General features: G+C 30.2%; 3 protein-coding genes across 5 annotated transcripts in view; 2 read left to right on the top strand and 1 right to left on the bottom strand.

Annotated features, from left to right (window-relative positions):
- Positions 1–826: 826 nt before the first annotated feature.
- Positions 827–2,512, top strand: LOC130451062 (piggyBac transposable element-derived protein 4-like). Its single transcript, XM_056789861.1, has one exon. It carries the CDS (start codon positions 827–829, stop codon positions 2,510–2,512), a length of 1,686 nt encoding a protein of 561 aa, XP_056645839.1.
- Positions 2,513–3,204: 692 nt separating this feature from the next.
- On the bottom strand, positions 3,205–23,571 carry LOC130450705 (dentin sialophosphoprotein). Of its 3 annotated transcripts, none has more exons than XM_056789265.1 (7): positions 23,216–23,571; positions 13,858–13,897; positions 11,022–12,661; positions 8,096–8,430; positions 7,835–7,963; positions 7,623–7,772; positions 3,205–3,798 (listed from the first exon to the last, which is right to left on the bottom strand). In XM_056789265.1, the coding sequence occupies exons 1-7, from the start codon at positions 23,216–23,218 to the stop codon at positions 3,618–3,620; spliced, it is 2,478 nt and encodes an 825-aa protein (XP_056645243.1). In that variant the 5' UTR covers positions 23,219–23,571; the 3' UTR covers positions 3,205–3,617. The 3 variants fall into 3 exon arrangements, with proteins under 3 accessions (XP_056645243.1, XP_056645244.1, XP_056645241.1); XM_056789266.1 differs by having other exon boundaries at positions 23,422–23,554; XM_056789263.1 differs by lacking the exon at positions 23,216–23,571 and adding an exon at positions 19,910–20,497.
- LOC130450708 (uncharacterized) overlaps positions 20,224–24,059 on the top strand; it is a 47,492-nt gene continuing 43,656 nt past the window's right edge. The window contains exon 1 of the mRNA XM_056789287.1: positions 20,224–20,451. The gene's annotated coding sequence lies outside the window, so the exon portion shown is untranslated. The remainder of the gene's footprint in view (positions 20,452–24,059) is intronic.

The following is a 24,059-nucleotide window of genomic DNA, read 5'->3' as shown; positions in this document are numbered from 1 at the left end:
TTTACCGTCACCTCTTTTCATGTCGGTCAATAAAGTTTCCTAGAGTAGCCATTTAATCTCAACATAAAATGTTATTGTAATTAAATTATTCTATATTCTTAAACCTTGTCGATATAATGAATACTATAACAACACTATAACCGCTGTTGGTTACATGTAGGACCAAAGTTGGTTACAGAATAGACCCCTATATATTCATAAAATAACTGATGATTGGTAGTCGCAAAGCTGTAGAAATTAGCCAACTAGTAACACCGAACAAATTAACACGTTGACGGACAATTGCGGCTATAGCCGTCAAAGCGAAGTTCACAATGTGGCATGACTGCTATAGCCGTCCAAAACGAAACGGTCGTTTTTAGACACTATGGCTATAGCAGCACAAATGTGCACTTACTGGCGTATACGTAGAAGCATAGTGTCGTGTTTTGAAAACATCTTTTTAGGTTGAAGTTCATATTTCACCTGTTATACGAGTTGCAGATTCAGTATGCACGTGGTTGTGAAGGGAGTAGTGCGATCGTGTTTTCTATTGAATTTATAGTTCTTATTGATACGTTTAACGATATTTATTATTATTTATATAACTATACTGGTATGTATTTGTTTATTATTCATTTTATACTTTAAACAGAAATAAAAAAACAAAATTTAGCATTTTAGGTTAGGTTAACGATACTATAGGTTATACTGTTTACTTTTTTTTTGGTTTTACATTTGAAATATAAATAAATAATGATAATGTAAATGATAAATATATATTATATATATAATATACAATAAATAATAATACAAAATAAAATGTTTTATTCAATATTTACAGAAAATGGACAGTTGGGAAAAAGATCAGGCTAGGCTGCTGAAGATTGTTGAGGAAATGAATAGTGGATCAAGCAACAGTGAGTCTGAATCTGATGCTGACAGTGCTGAAAATAACAATTCGGATAGTGAAGATGATGAATCAACTACAGATGAGGAATATGAAGCACCAGAAGAACCAGAAAATGATGAGACATGGCATACCAATACAACATCTATAAGAAACTTTTCTTTTGATGCAGATGCCGCTGGGATTCTTTTGGATATAGAAGAAAATGTTTTTCCAATTCAGGTTTTTGAAAAAATATGGGATGACCAAGTAATGGAAATGATTATAAAATCTACGAATGATTACGGCATAAAACTTTGCAATCAAGCACGGCCACATACAAGGCATAGTAGAAAGGCAAATTTCAAAAATACTGATATGATCGAAATGAGAAAGTTTTTAGGTTTGTGTTTGCTTCAGTCCCAGCTAAAATTCTCCAGCATTAGAAAACTCTTTTCCATTGATGCATTACATTACCACCCAGCATTTCCGTCACAAATGTCTGGAAGGAGGTTTGAACAAATATTGAGGTGTTTTTGGGTTGAGGAAGAAAATTCAAACGACCCTTTGAGGAAAATAAAAATATTTCTTGATTTGCTCATACAAAAGTTTGCGAATGCATATGCACCAAATGAAGCATTATCATTAGATGAATCGTTGTTATTATTTCGAGGAAGGCTTTATTTTCGCACGTACATGAAAGGCAAAAAGGCAAAATACGGAATTAAATTCTATGAACTTTGTTCAGCCCAAGGTTACGTTTTGAATATAGAAGTATACAAAGGCCATCGAGAAAACGATGAAAACATGACAACTATTGAAAGTCTTGTGATGAGATTGATGCAGTCATACTTAAACAAAGGCCATCATTTGTTCATGGATAATTATTACAACAGTCTACCATTGTCTAACAAATTACTTAGCAAAAAGACACATGTGACAGGAACTCTTCGTGTAAATAGGAAGGGTCTGCCACAAGAAATAACACGTCGTAAGCTTAGAAAAGGAGAACATGTATGGCGACGCCAAAATCAGACTTATGTGTCCAAATGGAAAGATAAACGGGATGTGCTATGTCTAACAACAGCTTACCACCCAAGCATGATAAACACAGCTAACCGGCGACAACAGGAAAAGAGAAAACCAATTGAAATAGTGAATTATAATCAGAATATGTCAGGTGTAGACAGAGCAGATCAGATGATGTCCTATTATTCCTGTCCACGGAAGACAATTAGATGGTATAAAAAGGTAATCTTTCATCTACTGGATGTAGCAGTATGGAATTCTTTCTACATCTTTAAAGAAAAGACAGGTTCTCAAATGAAGTATATAGAGTACAGGGAAGCAATCATACGATCTCTAACTGGTATAGATAATAAACGGGATGGAAAAACTTTGGTTCAATTTAAACGTGCACAAATCCAAACCAATGAAATCAACAACAATGGAACACAGCATTTTCCTGAGAAAATTTCACCTCCTGAAAATTATCAGCGAAAAACATATTTTCAGCGTTGTAAACAATGTTATAAACAGGGAATAAGGAAGGAAACATCATATTGCTGCAAGAATTGCATGTCAAAACCTGCACTGTGTCCTGCACCATGCTTTGAAACATGGCATACCGAAAATAATGTATAATAATTATAAAATTATAATAAATTTTTTTGTCATTTATTTATTTTTGTTTGATTAAGAACTAACATTTCGTGTAAAACTCCCAAAAATACTTTGTTGCATACAAAAATTGCTTGTTTGAACCATTAAACCTGTCATTTACGTTTTTAAATTTTTGCTGTTATAGCCGCCATCGTCCTATCACTTAGTGTATAGAGTCCGCTGGCGCCATGACGGTTATAGCCACAACCTAATTAAAGGTACTAAATTAATCAAAATTAAGTTTATTTAAGCAGAAAGAGTAAAACTATACTTCTAACATTCTAAAAATCACAAAAACATATAGTGTCAATTTTCGAACTTCGCTTGTTCCTACTGTCCGTCAACGTGTTAAATAAAATCAGCGTTTCAAGTATACAGATTGCAATATATATATATATATATATATATATATATATATATATATATATATATATATATATATATATATATATATATATATATATATATTATATATTATTAATAAATCATTAGACAGTTTCTATCAATACTTAATTCAATTTCAATCTACTAATAAATCAAATGGAAGAGAGCTTTAAGTAGTTTTCAAGGTTGTTAGGTGACGTTTCCACTTGGTTTTATCACGCAGAAGTTAAATATGAAATTGCAATTAGTAAAAACATAGATATGGGTTATTAAACCATTTCAAACTAATATGCCATCAAAAAATATATTTTATAAGCAACTCTGCTGAGCAAAAAGTTAATCACCTTTTCTATTTTAATGGAATTATATAAAAAATTATTTAAGTAATATCTGCAATATTGAATAGATAAATCTGCATATAGAAAATCTTCACGCCATTCAAATTAGAGATATAAGCCAGAATGATAAATACATTATAATCTAAGTTATAAATGTTTATATGTTAACCTAAATATATAGCATCTAAGGGACCAATAATATTTTCAATCTAGTCGTTTTAGCAAATAATTATATTAAAATTGAAAGTAGCGATAGTATACACGTCGATAATAAATTTTCTATATACAGATTATTAATAAAAAATTCAACACAACTAACAAGTTCTTGTTGACTGGGTTCACTCACTAACAAGAAAATTGAACGATTACACTTTCTTCCCTGTAACTTCATCACAAAGGTTAGAGAGTTGTTCACATTCTGCCGACTTTTGTTTTAGGGATACTTCTAAAGAGCTGACTTTAATTTCTAATCTTCGGACAAATGCTTTTAATTTGCTGATTTCCTGTTCGTGCTGTTCTTTAGCATCATGAATCTCTTTATTTGATCTGCAACAATCAATTGATTTAAAACTCAAGCTTACATACTTGTCAACAACATGTCAAACAATAATATATTCTGATAGATCTAAGACTAGGGTTGGACTTGGACGTGCAGTATAGATTTAGAATACAAACCAATCTTTTTGTATCAGATTACCAGATATGTCTAGTATACCTGTTACAGTAAAAATGATAAATTGGTGATTAAATAAAATTCCTGGTGATTATAAATAATCACAACTGAATTTGGTATATATGATAAATTATGTGATATTTATTAAATTTACCAATTAGTTTATAAAATCTCCAACTCGTAATGGGGGATGTGATAAAGAGAGAGAGAGAGAGAGAAATGCTTTATTATCAAAAAATTGTTACAATTTGTAGAAACTAAAACAAACATAAATGAAAATACAAATAACATAAAATTTCAATATACAGAAGAAAACCACAATAAATAACAAATTTATAGGTAATAATTAGTATATAAGTCTTCAGCAAAATTAAACCATTATGGCCGAAATTAAATATTATTCTTAGAATAGAAGTCGTTTAACGAGTAGAAGGCACTTTCCAGTAAATATGTCTTCAAATTATTGCGGAACGCGGGAAAAGATGATAATGATTTGATTTCAATTGGCAAGTAATTATGCATTTTTTTGCATTGTAAGATATTGAATAAGGGAGGAAGAGTCAGAATTTCTAATCTTTTAAAAAAGTCTCTTTTGTAGTTTGAAGATTTGCTCAAATTGAGTCGCACCTCACATACTCCAGAAGGGCATATCGGAGATGCGACTCAATAAGGGCATAAAGATTGTTAAGGAGATGGATAAGTTCAGTTCTTTGAAAACTGATGTCAGCGCAAAACAGGAGGTACTCAATTTTTTAGATAAGGCAACAATATGTAACTCCCATTTCAAGGAATTGTCCACAACAATCCCTAAGAATGTTACAGATTCAACGACGTCAATGGTGGTGTTATTGAATAAAAAAAGCTGCAATGTATCTTTATATGATAAAGCTTTAGTTTTAGAAACGTTGAGACACAGAAGATTAGAACCGCACCATGATTTAAGGGTGATTAGGTCACTAGATATGGTCCTATGAAGTGCCGTGATATCAGGGTTGCTCCAAGAGAAACTAGTATCGTCTGCAAAAAGACATATTTTACCACTGATATCTAGATAGACGATGTCGTTTATAAACAGAAGAAACAAACTAGGGCCTAGTACTGAGCTTTGGGGCACTCCAAATTCTATCAATTCTATCATATCAACCCTTACAAGCTGACTTCTGTGTTCGTGATTTTTTTTATTTAAATCGGAGTCTTCAAATTTATAGTGATTCATTACTTAATGTATGTAAAAGTAATCCAGATTTTTAACAGCATCATAAAATATAATTGAAGTAAATTTCATGCCAGAAGCTACGCCTTTTATGAGTATAACATCATTTTCAACACTGATGGATGATGAGATTTAGCATCAAATTTGAATCAACAAACCCTGCTTAATGGGCCAGTAGAATAGAGTGCAGGTTTTTTTGAGTAGTTACTACCTAATCTAACCTAACCTAATCACTGTTTGTTTTCTTGGTATCCATAATATTAAGTAATTTGGAATTGAAACACTCAAGCATATCAGCCATTATTCAATAATTTATTTTTTACGAGAGGATAGCGAAAAAACGTCCACATGCAACCAAATTAGAACTACTTCTGAAATCACGTGGTTGTCACGTGCCAAGCAGTTGCGTAAACTGAACGAATTTTCGTAAAGTTGGGGACTTTTATCCCATTACCCATTGCGAGTCGTGGATTCCATAAATAACTGACAAATTTGATAAATGTGAAATAATCTATCATATTTACCAAATTCAATGGTTATTATGTATAATCACAGGTTATTTTATGTAATCACTAAATTTATTACTTTTACCTACATATACGCTACTGGTTAAAAGTTTATTTCCATCCCAAAATGCATTCATTAAATTTCAAAACAATACACTTGTAACAAATTTCACTTTCATATTGACAAACGAAGGTCGAAACAGTGTCTTACAAACCAAAAATAAAAGTGTTCGTTATTTATCTACTTTATACCAGAAATGTTTATATTTTGTTGGTGAGTGCGACATGTTAAAACTTACTATAAACATATTCTTCTTTTCAGTTAAAAACCACAAACTTACTAGGTCTTAAGAAGTTTCATACATAAATCAAAGTCAAATCAGTCCAAAAAAATACCTAATATGAGTAAATGTATTTTTACAGTGTATTTGGAAATATAATTCTTTGTATATTAAAATTTTGATTCTTAATAATTATGAAGGGTTTATGTTATTTAAACTTTTTTAATAATTTTACCAATTACTTTTCAGATTACTAGGTCAAACAATAAAGAATTCACGTCTTAATGTTTCAAGTGTAATATTTTGAACATCTACTTTTATAACTTGACTTATTTAAAAATATACACTTGCCTTTACTACTATTTTTTATAATGTAAAAGAAATTATATAGTAGTTAATATTTTCACATTTAGATATGTAGTAGAAAGAATAATATTGTCGTGTGGTATCGTAAGTAAATTTGTTCTGTGTAATTTCACACTAATAGTTATGCAACCAAATATACGTCTCACATTTTTTTTAAATATATTGTTTATTGATTTGTTTATTATTCTTTAGCTGTGATATCTTTTTGTGAAGTTCATATAATAATTGTTATAGTTTTCACAAATTTGGACTTGTAAGTTTTAAAATGGGTAAAACCGATGAACTAACTGTTAAAACTCTTGCAGCAAAACCAACCGCACCATTTCCACTGAATTAAAAATCCTCGAAGTGAAAAATATACATCCACTATCTTTGGCGACAGAAAACATTCATGGCGGCTTCGCAAAACATTGATCTATTAGCAAAAGATTCAGTATTTAATGGAGTTTTTTGTAACATGTACAGGAAAATGCGATTAATTCAATAAAAGATAAAACGTACGTATACTAACAGAAACATTGGGATAACGCTTCACAATCTTCAAACACCTATTTCCAAATATATCGTACCTTATCCTCATCTCTAACCTATATTTTTAATTACACGACTCCGAAATTTTATCCATATTTAGAAATAAGTATAGTCATGATACACTTAGATTTTTTTAATAACAGATACTGTGTCTGATTCATCAGAAGTTGGTGTAGAATCTGAATTTAGTGATTGTTGATTAATTCGAATTGTAGGCACTTTCACTATAGAAATTTGTGACTTTTTTCCGAACTCATATCTTTTTTCTCTTGTTCACTTTTATTTTTTATTTGTTCAGATTTATTTTCAGTCATATGAGTTGCATATTTATTATCTGGCACAACTACTCTGGGCACATGTTTAGTGGGTTTATCATCACTAAGCTTTCGATTTATTGTTTTATAATCACTTTAGGACCAAGTCTTTTAACGTTGGGAGTTGTTTTTCGTTTCATATCATACAATCATCAGCTTATACCTGATCGAAATCAGATTTTCTTTGGATGCAGCAATTGCATTCAAAAAACAAACAATTTATTGCAGTCACTTGTTGAACAAAACTACTCCTTACCTTTAAACCTCACACATCTTTTAAGCATAGATAACTGTCCTACTTAAGATCTGTTGGCAAAGCAAAGATCAAGGATATTAAAATTAATATTGAGGTAGTCAAATTAAAAAATTCTGTGGTTAATGGACTTGCTTTCAAGCCATTTTTTTTCACTCACACAATAACATGTTTATAACAAGTATCACTATAATGTTGGATGTATTTTTCTATATATTAATTCAATTACTCACTTTTCTATTTGGATTCTGGCATGGGCTTTAAGTGATTCATATCGTTCTTCATGCTGAATGTTTGTTGACTGAGCTACCTCCAGGTGGTGAAGTAAGCTTTCTTCATTTGCTTTTATACCTAGAAGCGCAGCCTTGGTTTTTTCATATTTGCTATTATTCAACATAAAAAGAGTTATCAACAGTATACTTTATGATAATTTTGTATAACTTACGAATGCACATCAGAGAAAGCGAGTTCCAAATTTGTGAAATGAGTCCTCGTAGTATCATGTTCTTCTTGTAATTTCTTAAGTTCGGCAATCCTGTTCTTTAAAGTAATTTCATATTGGTTCATGATTTTCCTATAATTGATAATTTGTTATAAGATACAATATTAAAAGATAATTGTAATAAAAGTATGAGCTAAATTAAATGTAAAAATGTTTTAAATTTAGTATAGATTCAGGTAAAATTACTTTTACAATTTTACTTACTGATAATTCACATCATCTTTGGTTTTTTGAGAAAGTTCGGCTAAAAGTTTTGCTTCCCTTGCTTTAGCTTCTTTCAACTGTTCCTCCAATTCCTGAATCCTATCTTTCTCAATTATTTTGGAATTTTCATTTATTTTTTGTTTAAGCTGCTTGACTTCTTGTTGATACGTTTGTTCAGTTTTTATTACTTCTGCTTGTGCCTTAATAACAATTTCTTCATTTTGTCGAATTTGCAATTCTAAAGAAGCATTGTGTTGTTGAGCTGCATTCAATTTAAGTTTCAAGTCTGATATTTCAGCCTGTTGCTGATTTAGTTTTTCAACCATATCAGACATCTAGAAAAAAAGACTTTTGGATATTTCTCGTTCTTGACAGTAAATAATTCATTTAAAACAGTTGTGCTCATAAAAAAATAGAAGTGAGATTGTAGATTATTTGAGGAGCCGTTTTGGTATTCCAGCAACTTTACACCTATACCTAGAAGATATTTTGTATAAAACTCCACATCTGATTATTATTCTGCTTCTAAACTAAGTAGACTCCTTCCAACGAATGCTAGTTTTTGGGGGTTTTTATGATCCACTTCTCAAGATGTTTACCCTACCCCTGCCATTTTGCTGAAATGGTTAGGATATACACAAAGTAGATACTTTGTTGTTCCTATGGCTTGCTCATAGAATATTCAGTTGTGGTATTATATCATACCTATTGTCTTGTTGTGATATTTAATGGGACAATGAACTTGTCAGAAGACAGAATCACAGTTTAATGTCATTTATAGACATCATAAAAAATTTCGTAAACTTCTTAGCTGATATGGATTATCTTAGACCTGGAGTGTTTTCTGGTAAGACTCCATTTGAATATTTAGCCATCTATTTAGTTCGTTATTGATGTGACATCTCATGAGGCCACAGTAGGGCTCTCATCCAAAATATGGAGTCGCCCCTTTTTGGCAAGGTGGTTTGCTTCCTCATTGCCTGGTATATTCTGGTAAAAACCATAGGTTTACTATGTTTCTATTCACATAAGAGAAATAAGAGCAAGCACATTTTTCATACTTCAAAGTGTAAATAAATAACATTTGAGTATTTAAGGACATGAAAATAGTTTTGGAGAAGTAGCTGCATAATTCATAAATGTGTAAATGGCTGTTATTCAAGCAATTAATATCATGCAGTTCAATTTGTATATTCTGTACATTCATTTCAAGTATATACAAAGAATCTGATCTAAAATGTATTTCCAACTGTCAATTAATTTTCTCTATATGGAATTAATCTCATAAACCTTGTTAAGTATTGGTATGGCCTTCTTTAAAAAATATATAAAGTAAAAGTTTTCTGAAAATTCAACCTTCCTAGTTTGGTATTTGCAATAAAAATATCACATAGCACATATTCAATTATCATCATTGAAATTATTATTTTATGCTAAAATGACTTGATGTCTGATTCATCACAGGAAAAATTTTAGCAGCAAATATTTTCAACCAAAAACAATAATGAGATATTGTTGAATTACTGGTACAATTAAAAATAAAACTTTTGCTATGAAAATGTTCACAATAAACACATTGCTACGTTTCTAATGCATTAATGAGGAGTCTGCATTACTTTTTCTCGATTATTTTGAATCATCATCTTATCAATTTTAATAATACTGTGATAATATTTATCTTTTACATAATATATATATATATATATACTATATATATATATATATATATATATATATATATATATATATATATGTATGATTTACTTCAAAGGTCATGAATGAAAAATAAAATATAGATCTAGCAATAAAAGTATTACATTTATATGATATATATTTGTAATTAAAAACTAAATAGCACAAAAATGATCAACATTTTCTATAGTCTCATATCCCTAAAAAAAATTAAAATTGACTTTTTCCGTCCACTGTATACTTTAAGCTAATTTTGAGATTTCAACAGATTCCTCGTGAAGCGCCAAGTGTCAATATTAATAATATTACAATGAACTTCTCACGACTGTATATACAATAACAGTGCCATAGCCAGTATGCCATCTCATTTTGTCGAGAAATATTATAAAAATAAAAGCTGTAGTGCCATAATCACTGATTTTTATAACATAACGAATCTTCAGACGCAGATCGGCAACAACTTTGACAGAGACATAAATGGAATAAGAGAAGGAAAAACCTTTTTCCTTTCAAGTGAAAACCTCCTATGAGAGTGAAAATTTCCTAGAAAAAAAGGAGGGAAAATAAATATATGTATCTTTATTGAAGCCAGTGTGATTCCCAATTTGTACCTATTTATTTATCAGGCTATGTTAGATTTGAGAAATTAATTTTAATTCAAAATCCTCGCTTCATGTTGCTCAATATTATTTTGTTCTTTGATATTCTTTCTTACAATAAACAGAGTTCAAACACAACTTTGGTGGGCGAGTTTTAGTTTAAACATTTTTGGATTCGATATTTTGGTCTTACATTGAACTAACATTCAAATCAAATCATATTTCGTTTTATTCACCCTAAGTCCTAGCTCAACAAGTCTAGATTAAATTAACGTCAACAGAAGTGCCATATCAATTTTTTAAAGCTGTGTGTAGATTTTACATTACATTTTATATCACTATATATCTTCAAACTGTATATGCACCGAACAATCGTTTTTATTTTGGCTTCCCTGTAAAATAAGCATGAATGAGCTTATAGCACCGTTGAAATAGGGGTGCGATATGAAGGACGAAAAACCAAATGAAACGATAAACAGTAGTTAACAAAAAGTGTAAAAACAAGGTTAAGATAAATCCTAGAAGGTCAATAAAAGGATATATCTAATGGTTATTATCGATTAAAACAAAATTCAAGCAACATGTATACTACTTTTACACATTTAAAATAGCTAAATATTTTATAAAATACTTACTTTGAAATTACTATTGGAGTCTGGACCAAATGTATCTTCAGATTCACTATTTATATTGTCATCAGTGTTAGTACTTTGTGAAACAGTAATTATATTGGGAGAGTTAGTTGAGTCATCAGTGTTAGTACTTTGTGAAACAGTAATTATATTGGGAGAGTTAGTTGAGTCCTCAGTATTAGTTCCTTGAGAAAAAATAGCAATCTTGGTACATTTAGTGCTCGTCTCACTGTTTGTTTCCACAAGTACTTCAGTAGTAGCTTTATCTCTGTCTTCAGTGTTCAAACATTCAGGGACAGCTGCTTTAGGAGACTCAGTTATTGATACACATTTATTATTACTATTAAATGTTGTATTTGGAGATTTATCATCAATTTTTATTGGAATAGTGTCACTAAAACTAGCGAATGAAGCACTAGAATCAGTTTCAGCTACAAAAGTTGGGCCAAGATTATCAGTTTCTCCATTTGATGAAACACCACTTGACGATATTTGTGTAGCCGATGAGCATTTGAAACTTAAATCTGCTGAATCTGAATCTTTGGGTTCACCAGAACTATCATGGTAGCTTAGATCATCTTCAAGTAAACATGATGTGGTTTTTTCAAGCTCATTTGGACTAACATTTACAGAAATGCTCAAAAGTTTATAAGGTGAAGATTCAGGAGTTTTGGTAGTGTCAGCCTCTAAATCATGGATTTTTTCACTTTCAATAAAATTAAGTTTTTCACTCTCTTTTAGATTGATTTTGATACTATCAGGTTCAATTGATAAGCCTGGAGAAGTTTCTTCAATATTTTTTTCAGTTTGTACTTTCACTAGTTTCTCCTCAATTTCATTAATATTAATAGTTTCATCTAATTTTTGTTCAGAAGCACATTCAATGTTTTCAGTGGAATCTACAGCTGATTTAATTTCATCACTAAATTCTCTGTCAGATGAAATTTGATTACCACTATCTACTGTTTTAATACCGTCAGCCTTAAAAAGTTCAGGAGCCTTTACTGATTGGTCTGTCAATGCATCCTCAGTACTTTCTATTTTTTTTGTTAATTCAGCATTCAGCAATTTAGCACTACTGTCATCTAAATTTATATTCAACCCTTTAGAAGATATTTGTTGTTCACTATCTTCACATTTAGTTGAATTAGTTTCTTCTGAGGTGTCATCAAATTTAACTGTAGACACTGCAGGTAGAAATTCACCACTACTTTCTTCAGAATTTATAATATATGCTGGAAAATACTCTTCATTATCTTCATATTTATTATCTTCACTAATTTCTCCATCAGTATTGCTTTCAAAAGAATCCTTGTCTTGAAGATTAAGAAGATTAATACGGTCACAAAGCGATGTTAAGGATGAGGGCCTTCTATCCCTTTGTAAAATAAACTCGAGATTCTTATTTTTAACAGAAAAATTACTCTCAAAAGACTCTTCTGCAACAGAACAATCAGACAATCCTTCGTAAAATTCTCTAGTATTAAATGTTTCAATGTATTGGCGTTCCGAATCAACAGATTGGCGCTGGGTTTCTGTATATACAGCAACAGTTTCCTTTAATACTTCAATTGATTCTTGAAAGTCTGGTTTTTGTTCACTGTTTCCAGGATTCAAGTTGTGTGATTCATGAGAGAGAATATCTATAAACAAAATATTCATAATTTAGAAATTGTAAAAATAATTGCCCCATTATATACTAGACATGAGTTGAAAAATCTGTAAGTATTGTATCAACTTGTAATTATGATAGCTGAAAATAATTGATATTTGAATCATCTTAATATGAAACATCATAGAAAGCCCACGTAAGGTTATAAAAGTAACAATTACGAATTCTACACATGTAAATATTAAAGTATAATCCCAATATGGAAATAACATGTCAATACCCATATACATACCAGTTTTTCTTTTGACGATAATGTATAAAATTTGTTAAATAAATATTTTTCTTCTGAAACACTACATCACCATAATAACATGTGTTATAATGGGCGTTCAAATCTATAGTAAACCTTAACAAAAAGTAAACGTCATTGAACTATTTGTCACTGTCAATAATTACACATTTGACAGAACATTTAAGAGAAAATCGAATATTATTTCAATTCTACTGGATTTAAAATAAAGTCACTACCTCATATCATTCTGAATTTATATTAATGTTATCTCAAGTTAATAAATAGTATGACATGTTGAATTTTAATTATTTACAATTACAAATCATAATCGTTACTCTCTAAAATAATATGTTGTTTACACAACATTCCACTCGTTGAACGATGGAGTCGAAAGATATTCGATATGTTATGTTCATTCGATACTAGATGACTCAAAGGGCAGGACCGTCCTAAGATAATAGTTTAATGTTTAGTTTTAACATAAAAGTCTTGAAAAAGTATAGTAAACTATAATAAAAAGCATCGACGCGTTGTAATAATAAAGATTTTAATTAATAAATATTAGTTTCACCAACATTATGCAACCAGTAATACAATCTAATAAACTAGTCCCTCGTAAGATATTTGGAAATGAATAAGATAAAATTAATTTCAACATGGATTCTCTTAATTTATGGTTGCATTTATGATACCGCAAGTGACTTGTTTGAATTGCTGTTACTTTCTTATGAAAGCCCGCCCTGATCTATCAATAAAAGGGCGTGATGCTGTCGGAAAAGGTCGGCGATTGCTCACGACTATCACGGCCCCGGTTCAAATATATAAAGGATTTACAACCGTTGTGTACTTTAAGTAAAATGTACCCATAGAGATATAATTTAAATTGATTATCTTTTTTATTATCTCAAAAAGTTCATGTCAACATATAAACTTACCCTCTTTCGGATTAGGATCCATTTTATGCGATGAATCAGCCTGCAACAAATAATACATGATAATAAACATGAAATATAATTTATTTAAGTTAATTATTTATGAATTTCTATTAGATAAAATTATTAAAGCCTTTAATTAAATATTGGAAACAAAAGTTGAAAGTAATTTGATAATGACTAATTTGATTTTAGTAATTGTAGAAATTTGAAATTCTGTAATTTTCCTGCAGTCGCAAAGGACTGACCACGAGTATTTTTTAAATATTCCTATTAGATTATACGGGTTGAAACTAGCAACCTTAAATCATTAGTCTACACGACACCCATAGTTGATATCGACGATTTGAAGAATTGTATTCAAATAGCGTGTGACACAATATGAAATACTCCCCAAATCTTTGAACGTGTACTTCAATCTATGACACGTTCATGTATTTTGGCTAGAGCTAGTCATTTCCGAAATTTATTATGAATCGTATTACATTTTACATCTTTACTGTTTTCCACTGAATTTATTAAAAAAATTATACATTAGGGTGTTTATTTTTTTTCTCTGCAGCTATTTGTTTTGGGCAAAAAATAATAATAAAAAATATTTTTAAACAAAACAAGAATTTTGAATTAATTTTATTTCGAAAAACGTCATCTTGAAAAAAACTTTTGACATGAAATAATGGGATGCTAATCTCACCCCCGTATAATGTAACAGGAATATTGAAAAAAAGTCCTTTCAAATTTCTAGCTTTACTGAAATTTAAAAACTCGATTTTAGTCGCTACTTTTAGGGGTGATATCTCGGAAAGGGGTGGACTGAGAAAATTTTGTTATAGGAAAGATCCATCTAAATTTCATACGAGCAATCACCTCCTCAATTTTGTCGCATGAATTTAGAAATAACGTGTGTGACCAGTAAAAGCAAGGGATGTCAACACTAAAGAAACCTTATAGAATTATTGGTTGGCGACTAAGTAATTTCAGTTTTGTAGTATAAAATGAAACACTGTTTTTTAACAAAGAATAATTTTTAATTAATTACGTATTTTCAATTTTACTCACTGACCTTTTGACATCTTTCTTTCAGCTTCATGATTCTGCGCTCATAAAATTTCTGGTATTTATCAGCAAAAAACTGAACCAGGTGAGATTGAAGGTCATAGTCATTTGTGAAAGTTTGTCCATTCAAAAAATTCTGCAAACTTCGAAATAAATGGTAATCGAATTGTGACAGATCAGGACTGTATGGGGGATGTGTATCACTTCCCATCCAAGCTCCAATAGTTTCCCAGGAGTTGCCTAAGATGTGTGAGGAGCATTATCATGGTGGAACACTAAACCTTTCCGATTTGAAAATTCTGGCAGTTTTTCTTAACTTATTAACTAGCCCAAAACATTTTAAGTATTTTTGAATTGTTGTGTTCGATACATGTAGCCTCTTCGCAACCGCTCTAACAGTTATATGACAATCCTCTTTAATTATGACTTTGATTTGGTCATCAACTTCAGTAAGCCGACCAGAACGTTGCTCATATTTAAGGGAAATATCTCCAGGACGAAATTTTTTATACCAATTCTTAAACGTGCGCTCTGTTAAGCAATCAGCACCATAAACTTGACGAAAGTGTTCGTTTCTGCACTTCATTTAAAATTCACCCACAATTAATAGCTTTAATAAAAATCACGCCACTATTTGTTTCTAAATTTACTTCAATGTGACCAGTATCAAGTGACAAACGGCAAAGTACTGCTCTAACATAAGTTATTTAAAAAATAAAGCGAAGCTCTCTATCAGTAAAAAGCGAAAGTACTTAGTTGCCAACCTTATAGATTGCTTAGATTCACGAATGATTCCTTTTAGTTGAAGTGCAAGATTCTTTCAACTATATCAGTAGATAATATAAGGAAATGGACGTTCTATATAAAAAAACTAGGCTAGGAGTTACAACCGAATATTGAAATTAAACATATCAAAATGAAAAAAAAAATTACTAATATAATACAAAAATCACTAATCTTTGACGGAAAAGTGAGAATATCCTGTAGTTATTATCAATAGCAAATTAACATTGATAAAAATGAATTTTCTTATGGAAATATAATGTCGGAACGTTTATTTTATACTAGGCCATTCATCTTTTAACAGTTTCGGCCGATTAGTATTCCATGTCCAACAATAATGGTAGGTATGTGTAAATTACGTTTAAGTAATACCAATGTCATTGTTGATATACTTGGATGTCGCAAGTAGACAGTAATATTGAATGTATATTCCAGAAGCTGTTATTCTAAAAAGGCCCTTAATACCGTTCATGTAATTTTTTTATGAAAATTAATAGTCCAAAACTAGAGGAATTGAAAACGCCAGGTTTGCGTGGATTTGCAAAAACGGAAAAATGTTTAGAAAAATTAATTCTTAAAAAAATCTCTGTCATGGTATCAAATGGTTTGCCTAAAGTGTATTCGATAGAAAATTTCATTCTCTTTTAGAAAAAATTTACGCAAACCAATTTTTCTGGCCGGGAGAGTAAGGCAAACCTTTTTTTAAAGTGTGTGATGAGGGAAGAAATGTCTACCTCATTACGTGATATTTTGAATGTTTTAATGTCTACTTAAAGATTATCTTGGTTTGCGGGCTCAGAAACGACCGAAAATATCCAGCAAACCAGCTTAAAATCCATCGACTCCGAACTCATTTTGAATAAAAAGAATTATAGTCAATGAATATAATCTAGAAATATTGTTCCATAATGATTATAATTTTAATTACGGTTTGCGCCCACGACTCATATTCTTCTCTATGATTAACAGGTATTGGTTATAGCACGAAAGATGTTATCCACTATCACTAAACATTTAAATTTAAATTCGCATACTTTGAGGTTTTCAATTATCCCTCCCCTTCAATATACTCCCATCACCTCGCCATACACCTTTTCATACGTTTTTTCCATTGATCGAAGCAGTGCTGGAGGTCTTCTTTGATGAGGGCCTTTAGGAGCTCTGCCGTTTTTTGCTTTACCGCTTCCATCGACTCAAATCGGATCCCTTTCAAAGCAGATCTTTTTCTAACCTTTCAAGGAAATCTGAGAAGACCCGTTGATGCAAGAGCTTTTGTTCAGGATTTGGTGACACCAACTTCGCACAGACTTTTGTCATGTATAATTCCTCGTGTAAAATTTTTCTAACCGTTTCTTTATCGGCGTTTACAGTATCGGCAATCATCCGGATACTCATTCGACGATCTACACGTACAATTTGGTTGATTTTGGTCACTTTTTCCGGAGTTAGAAACAGTCACAGTGCGACCTGGGCATTGGTCATCTTCTGTGCTCTATCGGCCTTCACTATAGCGCTTACACCACTCAAAAACACGCGCACGAGATAGAGAATTGTGCCTATAGGCCTTTTTCAATTTAACGAGATACGTTGCTCCCTTTTTCCGTCACACATGGTTTTAGGCACGAGAAAAAAACACGTTCGTTTCAAACCGCTACTGCACAAATACTATAATAGTGACGGAAACGTATCTTGGGACATGCATAGACAAGATATCTAGATACCCAACGCACTACTTGTTTTTTACCCCACACCCGACTAGGGCGCCCTCTAGGCGCGCAGTCTCGTTATTTTATAGCCAGACCTCGTATTTGTAATAATTTGTGAAAATTGAGTAGAAATATTTATTAGTTATAAAAATTACAGAAAGTATAGAAACTATCGTAGTTCTAGAAGCTCTTACCTACAGCATCTTTATTATTTGTATAAAAAAGTAATTTTATATAAAAAATTATTAATATTAATCATTATGGAACAATAGCTGGTTTGCCGGCCGTTCTGACCCCCAAACCAAGATAATCTTAAAGCAGATATTGGAACGAACAAAATAAAAAAAAATAATCTTACGTAATGAGGGAGAAATTTCCTCCCTCATCACACATTTTTAAAAAAGGTTTCCCTGACTCTCCCGGTCAAAAAAAATTGGTTTGCGTAAATTTTTTCTGAAAGAGAATGAAATTTTCTATCGAATACACTTTAGGCAAACCATTTCATAGCATGAGAGAGAAACATTTATCGATTTTTTCAATAATTAATATTTTTAAATACTTTTCCGGCTTTGCAAATCCACGAAAATCTCGCCTTTTCAAGTCCTAAAGTTTTGATTGAAAAAAATTACATGCACCGTATGAGGGGGCTTTTTAGATTGACAGCTCCTAGACTAATATGACACTATAAAATTTGCTTGTTTTTTAAATTTCGAGATAGGTAAACAGAAGGTGTTAAATATTTATTGTCTTTAGATAAAATACCATTATCAGTAGTCACAACTCATTTACCACAAGCAATATTTTAATTTAGAGTAAAACCAGAGACGGCTGCCAAAAATTCAAGGACATTACATTATTATTCCTTTCACACAAAGCTGACAGAAATAAATGAGAGAAATGAAAACATTTTTAAACTGAAATAAAAACAAAACTATTCGATTACAAAATGTGCGAAATATGTCGACGAAAAAATTAAATATTAATTAATCATACATCAATTGATACATATTTCAAAAACCGTTTAGTACATAAATGTGCACATATTGAGGAATCAATATTATACCAATGGCATTTACATTAAAAAAAATCAATTTTGCATTTATCATTTTTCTTATTTATAGCTAGTTAGATCTAAAACTTTTAGCATTTAATAACTCAGATATGAGGGAAGGTAACATTATATTACTATATTTTTGAAATTAGGAATTTCAAAAAAGTTTAGGCAACTATAATCCTAGAGGCAATAAAAACGATGACTAGGGGTGGGTAATTATAGTGATATCTTACATTCATAAATTAATCTATCAATAAATACAATTGACATTCGAAAAAAAATTTATAATGCAGTGTAACTAAAACGAAAATAAGTGATTTAGATAATTTTCCCAACAACTATTCTACCTACTTATAAAAATTAACTATGTTTATTCTCGAGATACAAAAAAGGATGCAATCCATTTCTCTGATATAAGTAATCAAACACCTACTTACAACTATTTAAAATACTAATATTAGTGACTTCAAATATTTGTTTTGAATTTTAATTCTTTATTTCAAATATTACTCCTTGGAAACGTCCTAACAAATGAGGGAGCTCATAATTAATTTTTTTTTGAAAAAGAATATTTTGATAGTGACGTTTAGCTTCTTATAATTCACAAAATAAACACTATATGATGCACCGCAGCAGATAAACTGGGTTTAAAGGTTCACGAAAACAAAACCAAAGTCATTCCAGCAAGCAATAAAACTAGAAAGATTGGACAAAAAATAACAGTAGACAACTAGAATCTTTAGGTGGTCTATCTGGGCTCTTTCTTGAATAGTAGCAATAACATCAGTTAAGAAATGAAAAGCAAACAACTTTCTCATCCTTACACGTGAATCTGAAACCTAAAAACTAATGAAAAACTAGTGCTGACTTTCGAATAGATAATTGGAGCTATATAGATTATCGCTCCATGGATATAACTTTGATATCTTCCAAAAATAACAACAAGTATTGAGTACCAAAGACATAATGACAACTATTGAAGTTGGACGGCTCATGCGGAGTTGACACGTCAACAAAGAACATGTAAAAGATTATGACATCACAACAAATGAGCACTAGAAGCAGAGGCAAACAAAAACTAGAAAAGAATGAAGGAATTGTAGAAAATACCCTTAAGATAACACATCTGAGAAGGGGAATCGATGTAAAGGTGTCAGTGACGGAAGAAGCTCAAGGAATTAGGGAATTACAAGGGATTGTCGAATTTATAATGATGAATAAGTGAGGCATAGCCATTTCAAACAATATCTAACCCAAATACCATGGTCATCAAACCTGAAGATATTTATAAACATATCACAAAAAATATTATGATCAAATTAAAAAATATATTAGATTTATTATTGTTCAGTTCAAAATTTATGAACAGTAGAATTCATATTTCAGAGAATTTATTAAATTGTCTAAGTAATATCATTCAAGAGCAAATAATAAATTGTAAAATAGGAAATATTACCTGTATATATTTCTTTATGATATTTGTAACAAAGTTCATCTTCGGAGTAAGAATAAAGAAGTATAAATCGCAATTTTGTTGGCTCACATATGGCAAAACAACTAACTAAATATAAACCGAACCGTCAAAGCAACTCACATTATCAATGAATCCGCACATTTTCAAGAGTTTCCCAAAATTTAACAAACTCGTTGGGCGCGAGGAAAAAGACTGTAGACAATACAAGTTGGGAATATTGAACAGTATTTTGGAAGCGCACTAATCTATTTATATCCATAAAAACTGTATGCCTTAAATTTAAAAGCAAGGGACTCAATCACAGTTATCCTCACCCCGCCGAATCTTCAAATAATTTATTTGACCGAACAGTTGGGAGGACGTACTGAAATAGTCCAGTTAGACTAGATAATAAACATTAAAAATAAAAACATAACAGTGAATATTATCAATTGTGTTTGACGCGAGGTCAAGTCTATACTTTTTATGTTTATGATTAAAATAATATTTGAACAGAGCATTCATTGCATAATAAAAAATGTAAGGTGAGTATTAAAAAAGCTTCAACTTTGGAGAATATAAATTTTAACTACAGTTACATGTTTAAATATAGATTGAAAACATCTTTTCAATAAATTTCATTTAGTGTAGATACATAATTAAAAATAAATATTTCATCATTCATTCTATTAAGCTAAAAATAAATAAAATGTTACTGAAATAGGAAAGTAAGAGGAATTATGTTAGTGAAATTTTTATTAGAATCCTCTCGTGGAAATGATGTTACTTTTTTAATTACTATATTTGAAAACCAATAGTTTTATTTTTAAGTAGTTGAAATTTAGTGTGACCAAAACGTTGTAATTAAAATTTCTCAATTTTGTTAGATTATCAGCTTTCTCTACCCTTACAATAGCACCACTCAGGTGTAAGTTTATAATTTTAATTGAAACCTGGGAGCTGTTAGCTAACCAGTACACATTAAAAATATGACTGAAGTTAGCAGAGCAAGATGAGCAGACATAAAAAAAATAAACAGAAAATTAAGGGCTAATTATGTGCCATATTATGAAATATTCTGCTGTGTTTTTGTTCTTGAGAAATTGGCTCTTCTCAGCTTTTTATTAGCATTAGTCGAGGATTTAATTATATAATACCTAACGAGGCCACACAAGTCTATAATTCCTCGCCAATGATAGTGTTTTGGTGAGACAGCTCGAAAATGTAATTTTTTTCATTACATCTCTGAAAAAAAAATTTTATCATTGAGCAACGGAGCATTTAAGTATGGAAGCATTTTACTTCAATTATCATTTGATTTCGAACATTTAATTATATTGCTCTGCTAACTTTTTTATAAAGCTAGCAGGTCAGCCAATTTCTCAATAACTTGCACAGCGAAAAATTTTGTAATATGGAACTTAATTTTCCCCTTCTTCCGTTTTTTTTGTAGGCTCATATTGCTCTGCTAACTTTAGTGACATATCTTAAAAGCCGGAATATAAAAAAAACTATTTCAAGACCTTGTTTTATATGCCTTTCATAGCAAATTCCAGTATTATCCTATTTCCATTTTTTTACAATTCAAATATTTGATCTGTTGAATTCACTAGCCTGTACTTATCAGTATAAAATGTCTTTTAATCTACCTTATACTTTAAGGTCATGTTTATAATTCCATTGTTGACAATATGATTTTTCATTCTATTCTTTTATACCCTAAAAATAGCTGTGGTGAATGAAATTACTGAAAACATGCTGTTCTATTCCTGTATGTGCTTCATACAGGAAGTGGTTTCTTCAAAACTAGTATTTTATTGTTTTATTATCATTGGATTGAAGTAATAAACAGAGGATTATTTTGGCATTGGTTACTAACAGGGTGACTCTAGCATTCCATTATTGTATTGAATGTAATATACCCCTAAAATATATATCTTTCATAAACTTATTATTCAAATATTCAGAAGAACTGAAGGTTATAATTAAAGGATTGAAATGAAATAGAATTTTGCGAGGTGATCTATTAATGGAATTCAATTTACCTAGTTATTGAATTGTAATTCATTATGGTACTCATACATACCTATACTTTTGAAATAATAATGAAATTTCTATATTGTATAAAAAAACAGTTCATACACTATGTATAACATTGATTCTAATACACCAATTGCACTACAGCTACTGTTTATAGTAATTCAATATATGTTCGTTTGGGATTATAATCGCTTTTGATAAGATAATCTGCGTCTCATTGCAATTAGCAGTGTGGCTAACAACAATGATAAAAAATAAAACTATTATCTCAATTGACATAATTTAAATTTAAAAATGTTGAAATTATGTATTTTCGAAAAGGAAAAAAATGATTAAAACAATAAAAATATCTGACTAAATACATTTTGACAATATAGAAATATTGTAGAGAAATCTGTCATAATTTTGTAACTATTCATTCTATCTTTATTGATTTTAATTACATATAAAGTTTTGTTTGATGGAATAAAATGAAATATATAGAATCAGTGATAACCAAGTTAGATAGGAAATATATTCTCTTTCTCAAGGCATTAAAGTTTTTTTGTGACTATTAATAAAGAGATAATGTTTAGTAGGAACTTCTTTTTTTTTTGGTTGATGTTAAGTATTGAATGAGTATGCTCATTGCGGACTTAATCAAGGACGTTAATAAATATTATGGATCCATAAACTCAGATCTTCCATGTTATATATATTCAATGCAAAATTGCGAAAACATGTTCAAAAATAAAAGAAAGTATGTAAAAATTGTGAACAACACACTTATTCACACTTTTTTTTAATCAAAATAGATATTGAATAATTGATTATATTGCTAAATAATTTAGGTGAAAGGATATAATGAGGCTTGTTATTAATATTGACTTTTACTATTCTTAAATTTTAATTAAAGTTACCTTATCACAACTTTCTATTAAAAAATTGCAGTAAATATTTCCTGTGGTTGATAACAATAAAGGAAAATGTTTGAAGGTGGTATATGTACTTGATAATACTTGCCTACATGAATAATTCTGTTAATCAAATTGGTTTGCCAAAAAACATATATATCTAACATATTTTCTAATAACTTTAGTCTATTATATGGTTTATTAATAGTCCAGCTCATTCAAGTACCTTTAGTATATATTTGCATCAATTAAAATTAAAAATGTAACCCGTTGAAGGCTTGATATTACAGTAACGAGTAACAGTGGCCCTTAAAACATACTATAATCATAATTAATCTATAGAAAAATGAATTGATGTAAAATAAGTAATTCTTACCATACTGGAAAACGGCAATGCAGAAATTTAACGATGAATTACTATAACTATGTACCAAACACGACTTGTAAGTGAACTATTAGCAAAATGATTACAACAAATCAGTCCAAAAAACTTGTTTCACTTTGGCAAAATGACAATTAACGACAAATATTTATAAATCAATTGTAACTATTGCAAATGTTGATATATCATAAGTACCATACCTAATATTAATATTCAATATACTTATGCACGTACAAAACTTTAAATATCATCGAAATCACAAGTTACAAATTTTCAATAGTTCAAAAACTTTGAAAACTATAAATCCGTTAACATGGCCAGTTTGAAAACGACAAATGAAGTAAGACTACAAAATATTAGAAAGTGTGCATTTGAAAATATACATATTGGATACGTTTTGTAGTATAATATTGATAGTTATTAATCACAACTCTTGGAAATACTTACTAGGGATTCTAGTTTGGATCAGACTAGAGTTGAAAACTCAATAGATACATATTTTTGTATTTTCAAACGAATGGAGATTTACATTTTCAGTATTTAAAAAAAATGAGAATAGTCTGGGTAACATGATTTACTTATTGCCGAACGTATTGCCCATAGAGTAACTACCAATAGTTAAAACAAAAGTTACTAATATTATCCAAGGGACAGTAAGGTTTACATATAGGAATAGTAATATTAAATAAGTTATTAAAACAGTACGATATCGATCAATAAAAGGCGCTGCAAATAACAAACTTTTTTTTTGTTTTACCTTGCTTAGGGAAAAGGTTACAGGGATAATTATTATTAGATAAATATATGTACCGTTTGAATTTAGGCAACACATAATACA

This window comes from Diorhabda sublineata, chromosome X (genome assembly GCF_026230105.1).
Source record: "Diorhabda sublineata isolate icDioSubl1.1 chromosome X, icDioSubl1.1, whole genome shotgun sequence".
Lineage (NCBI taxonomy): Eukaryota > Metazoa > Arthropoda > Insecta > Coleoptera > Chrysomelidae > Diorhabda > Diorhabda sublineata.
This window is presented reverse-complemented; position numbering and strand designations above follow the sequence as displayed.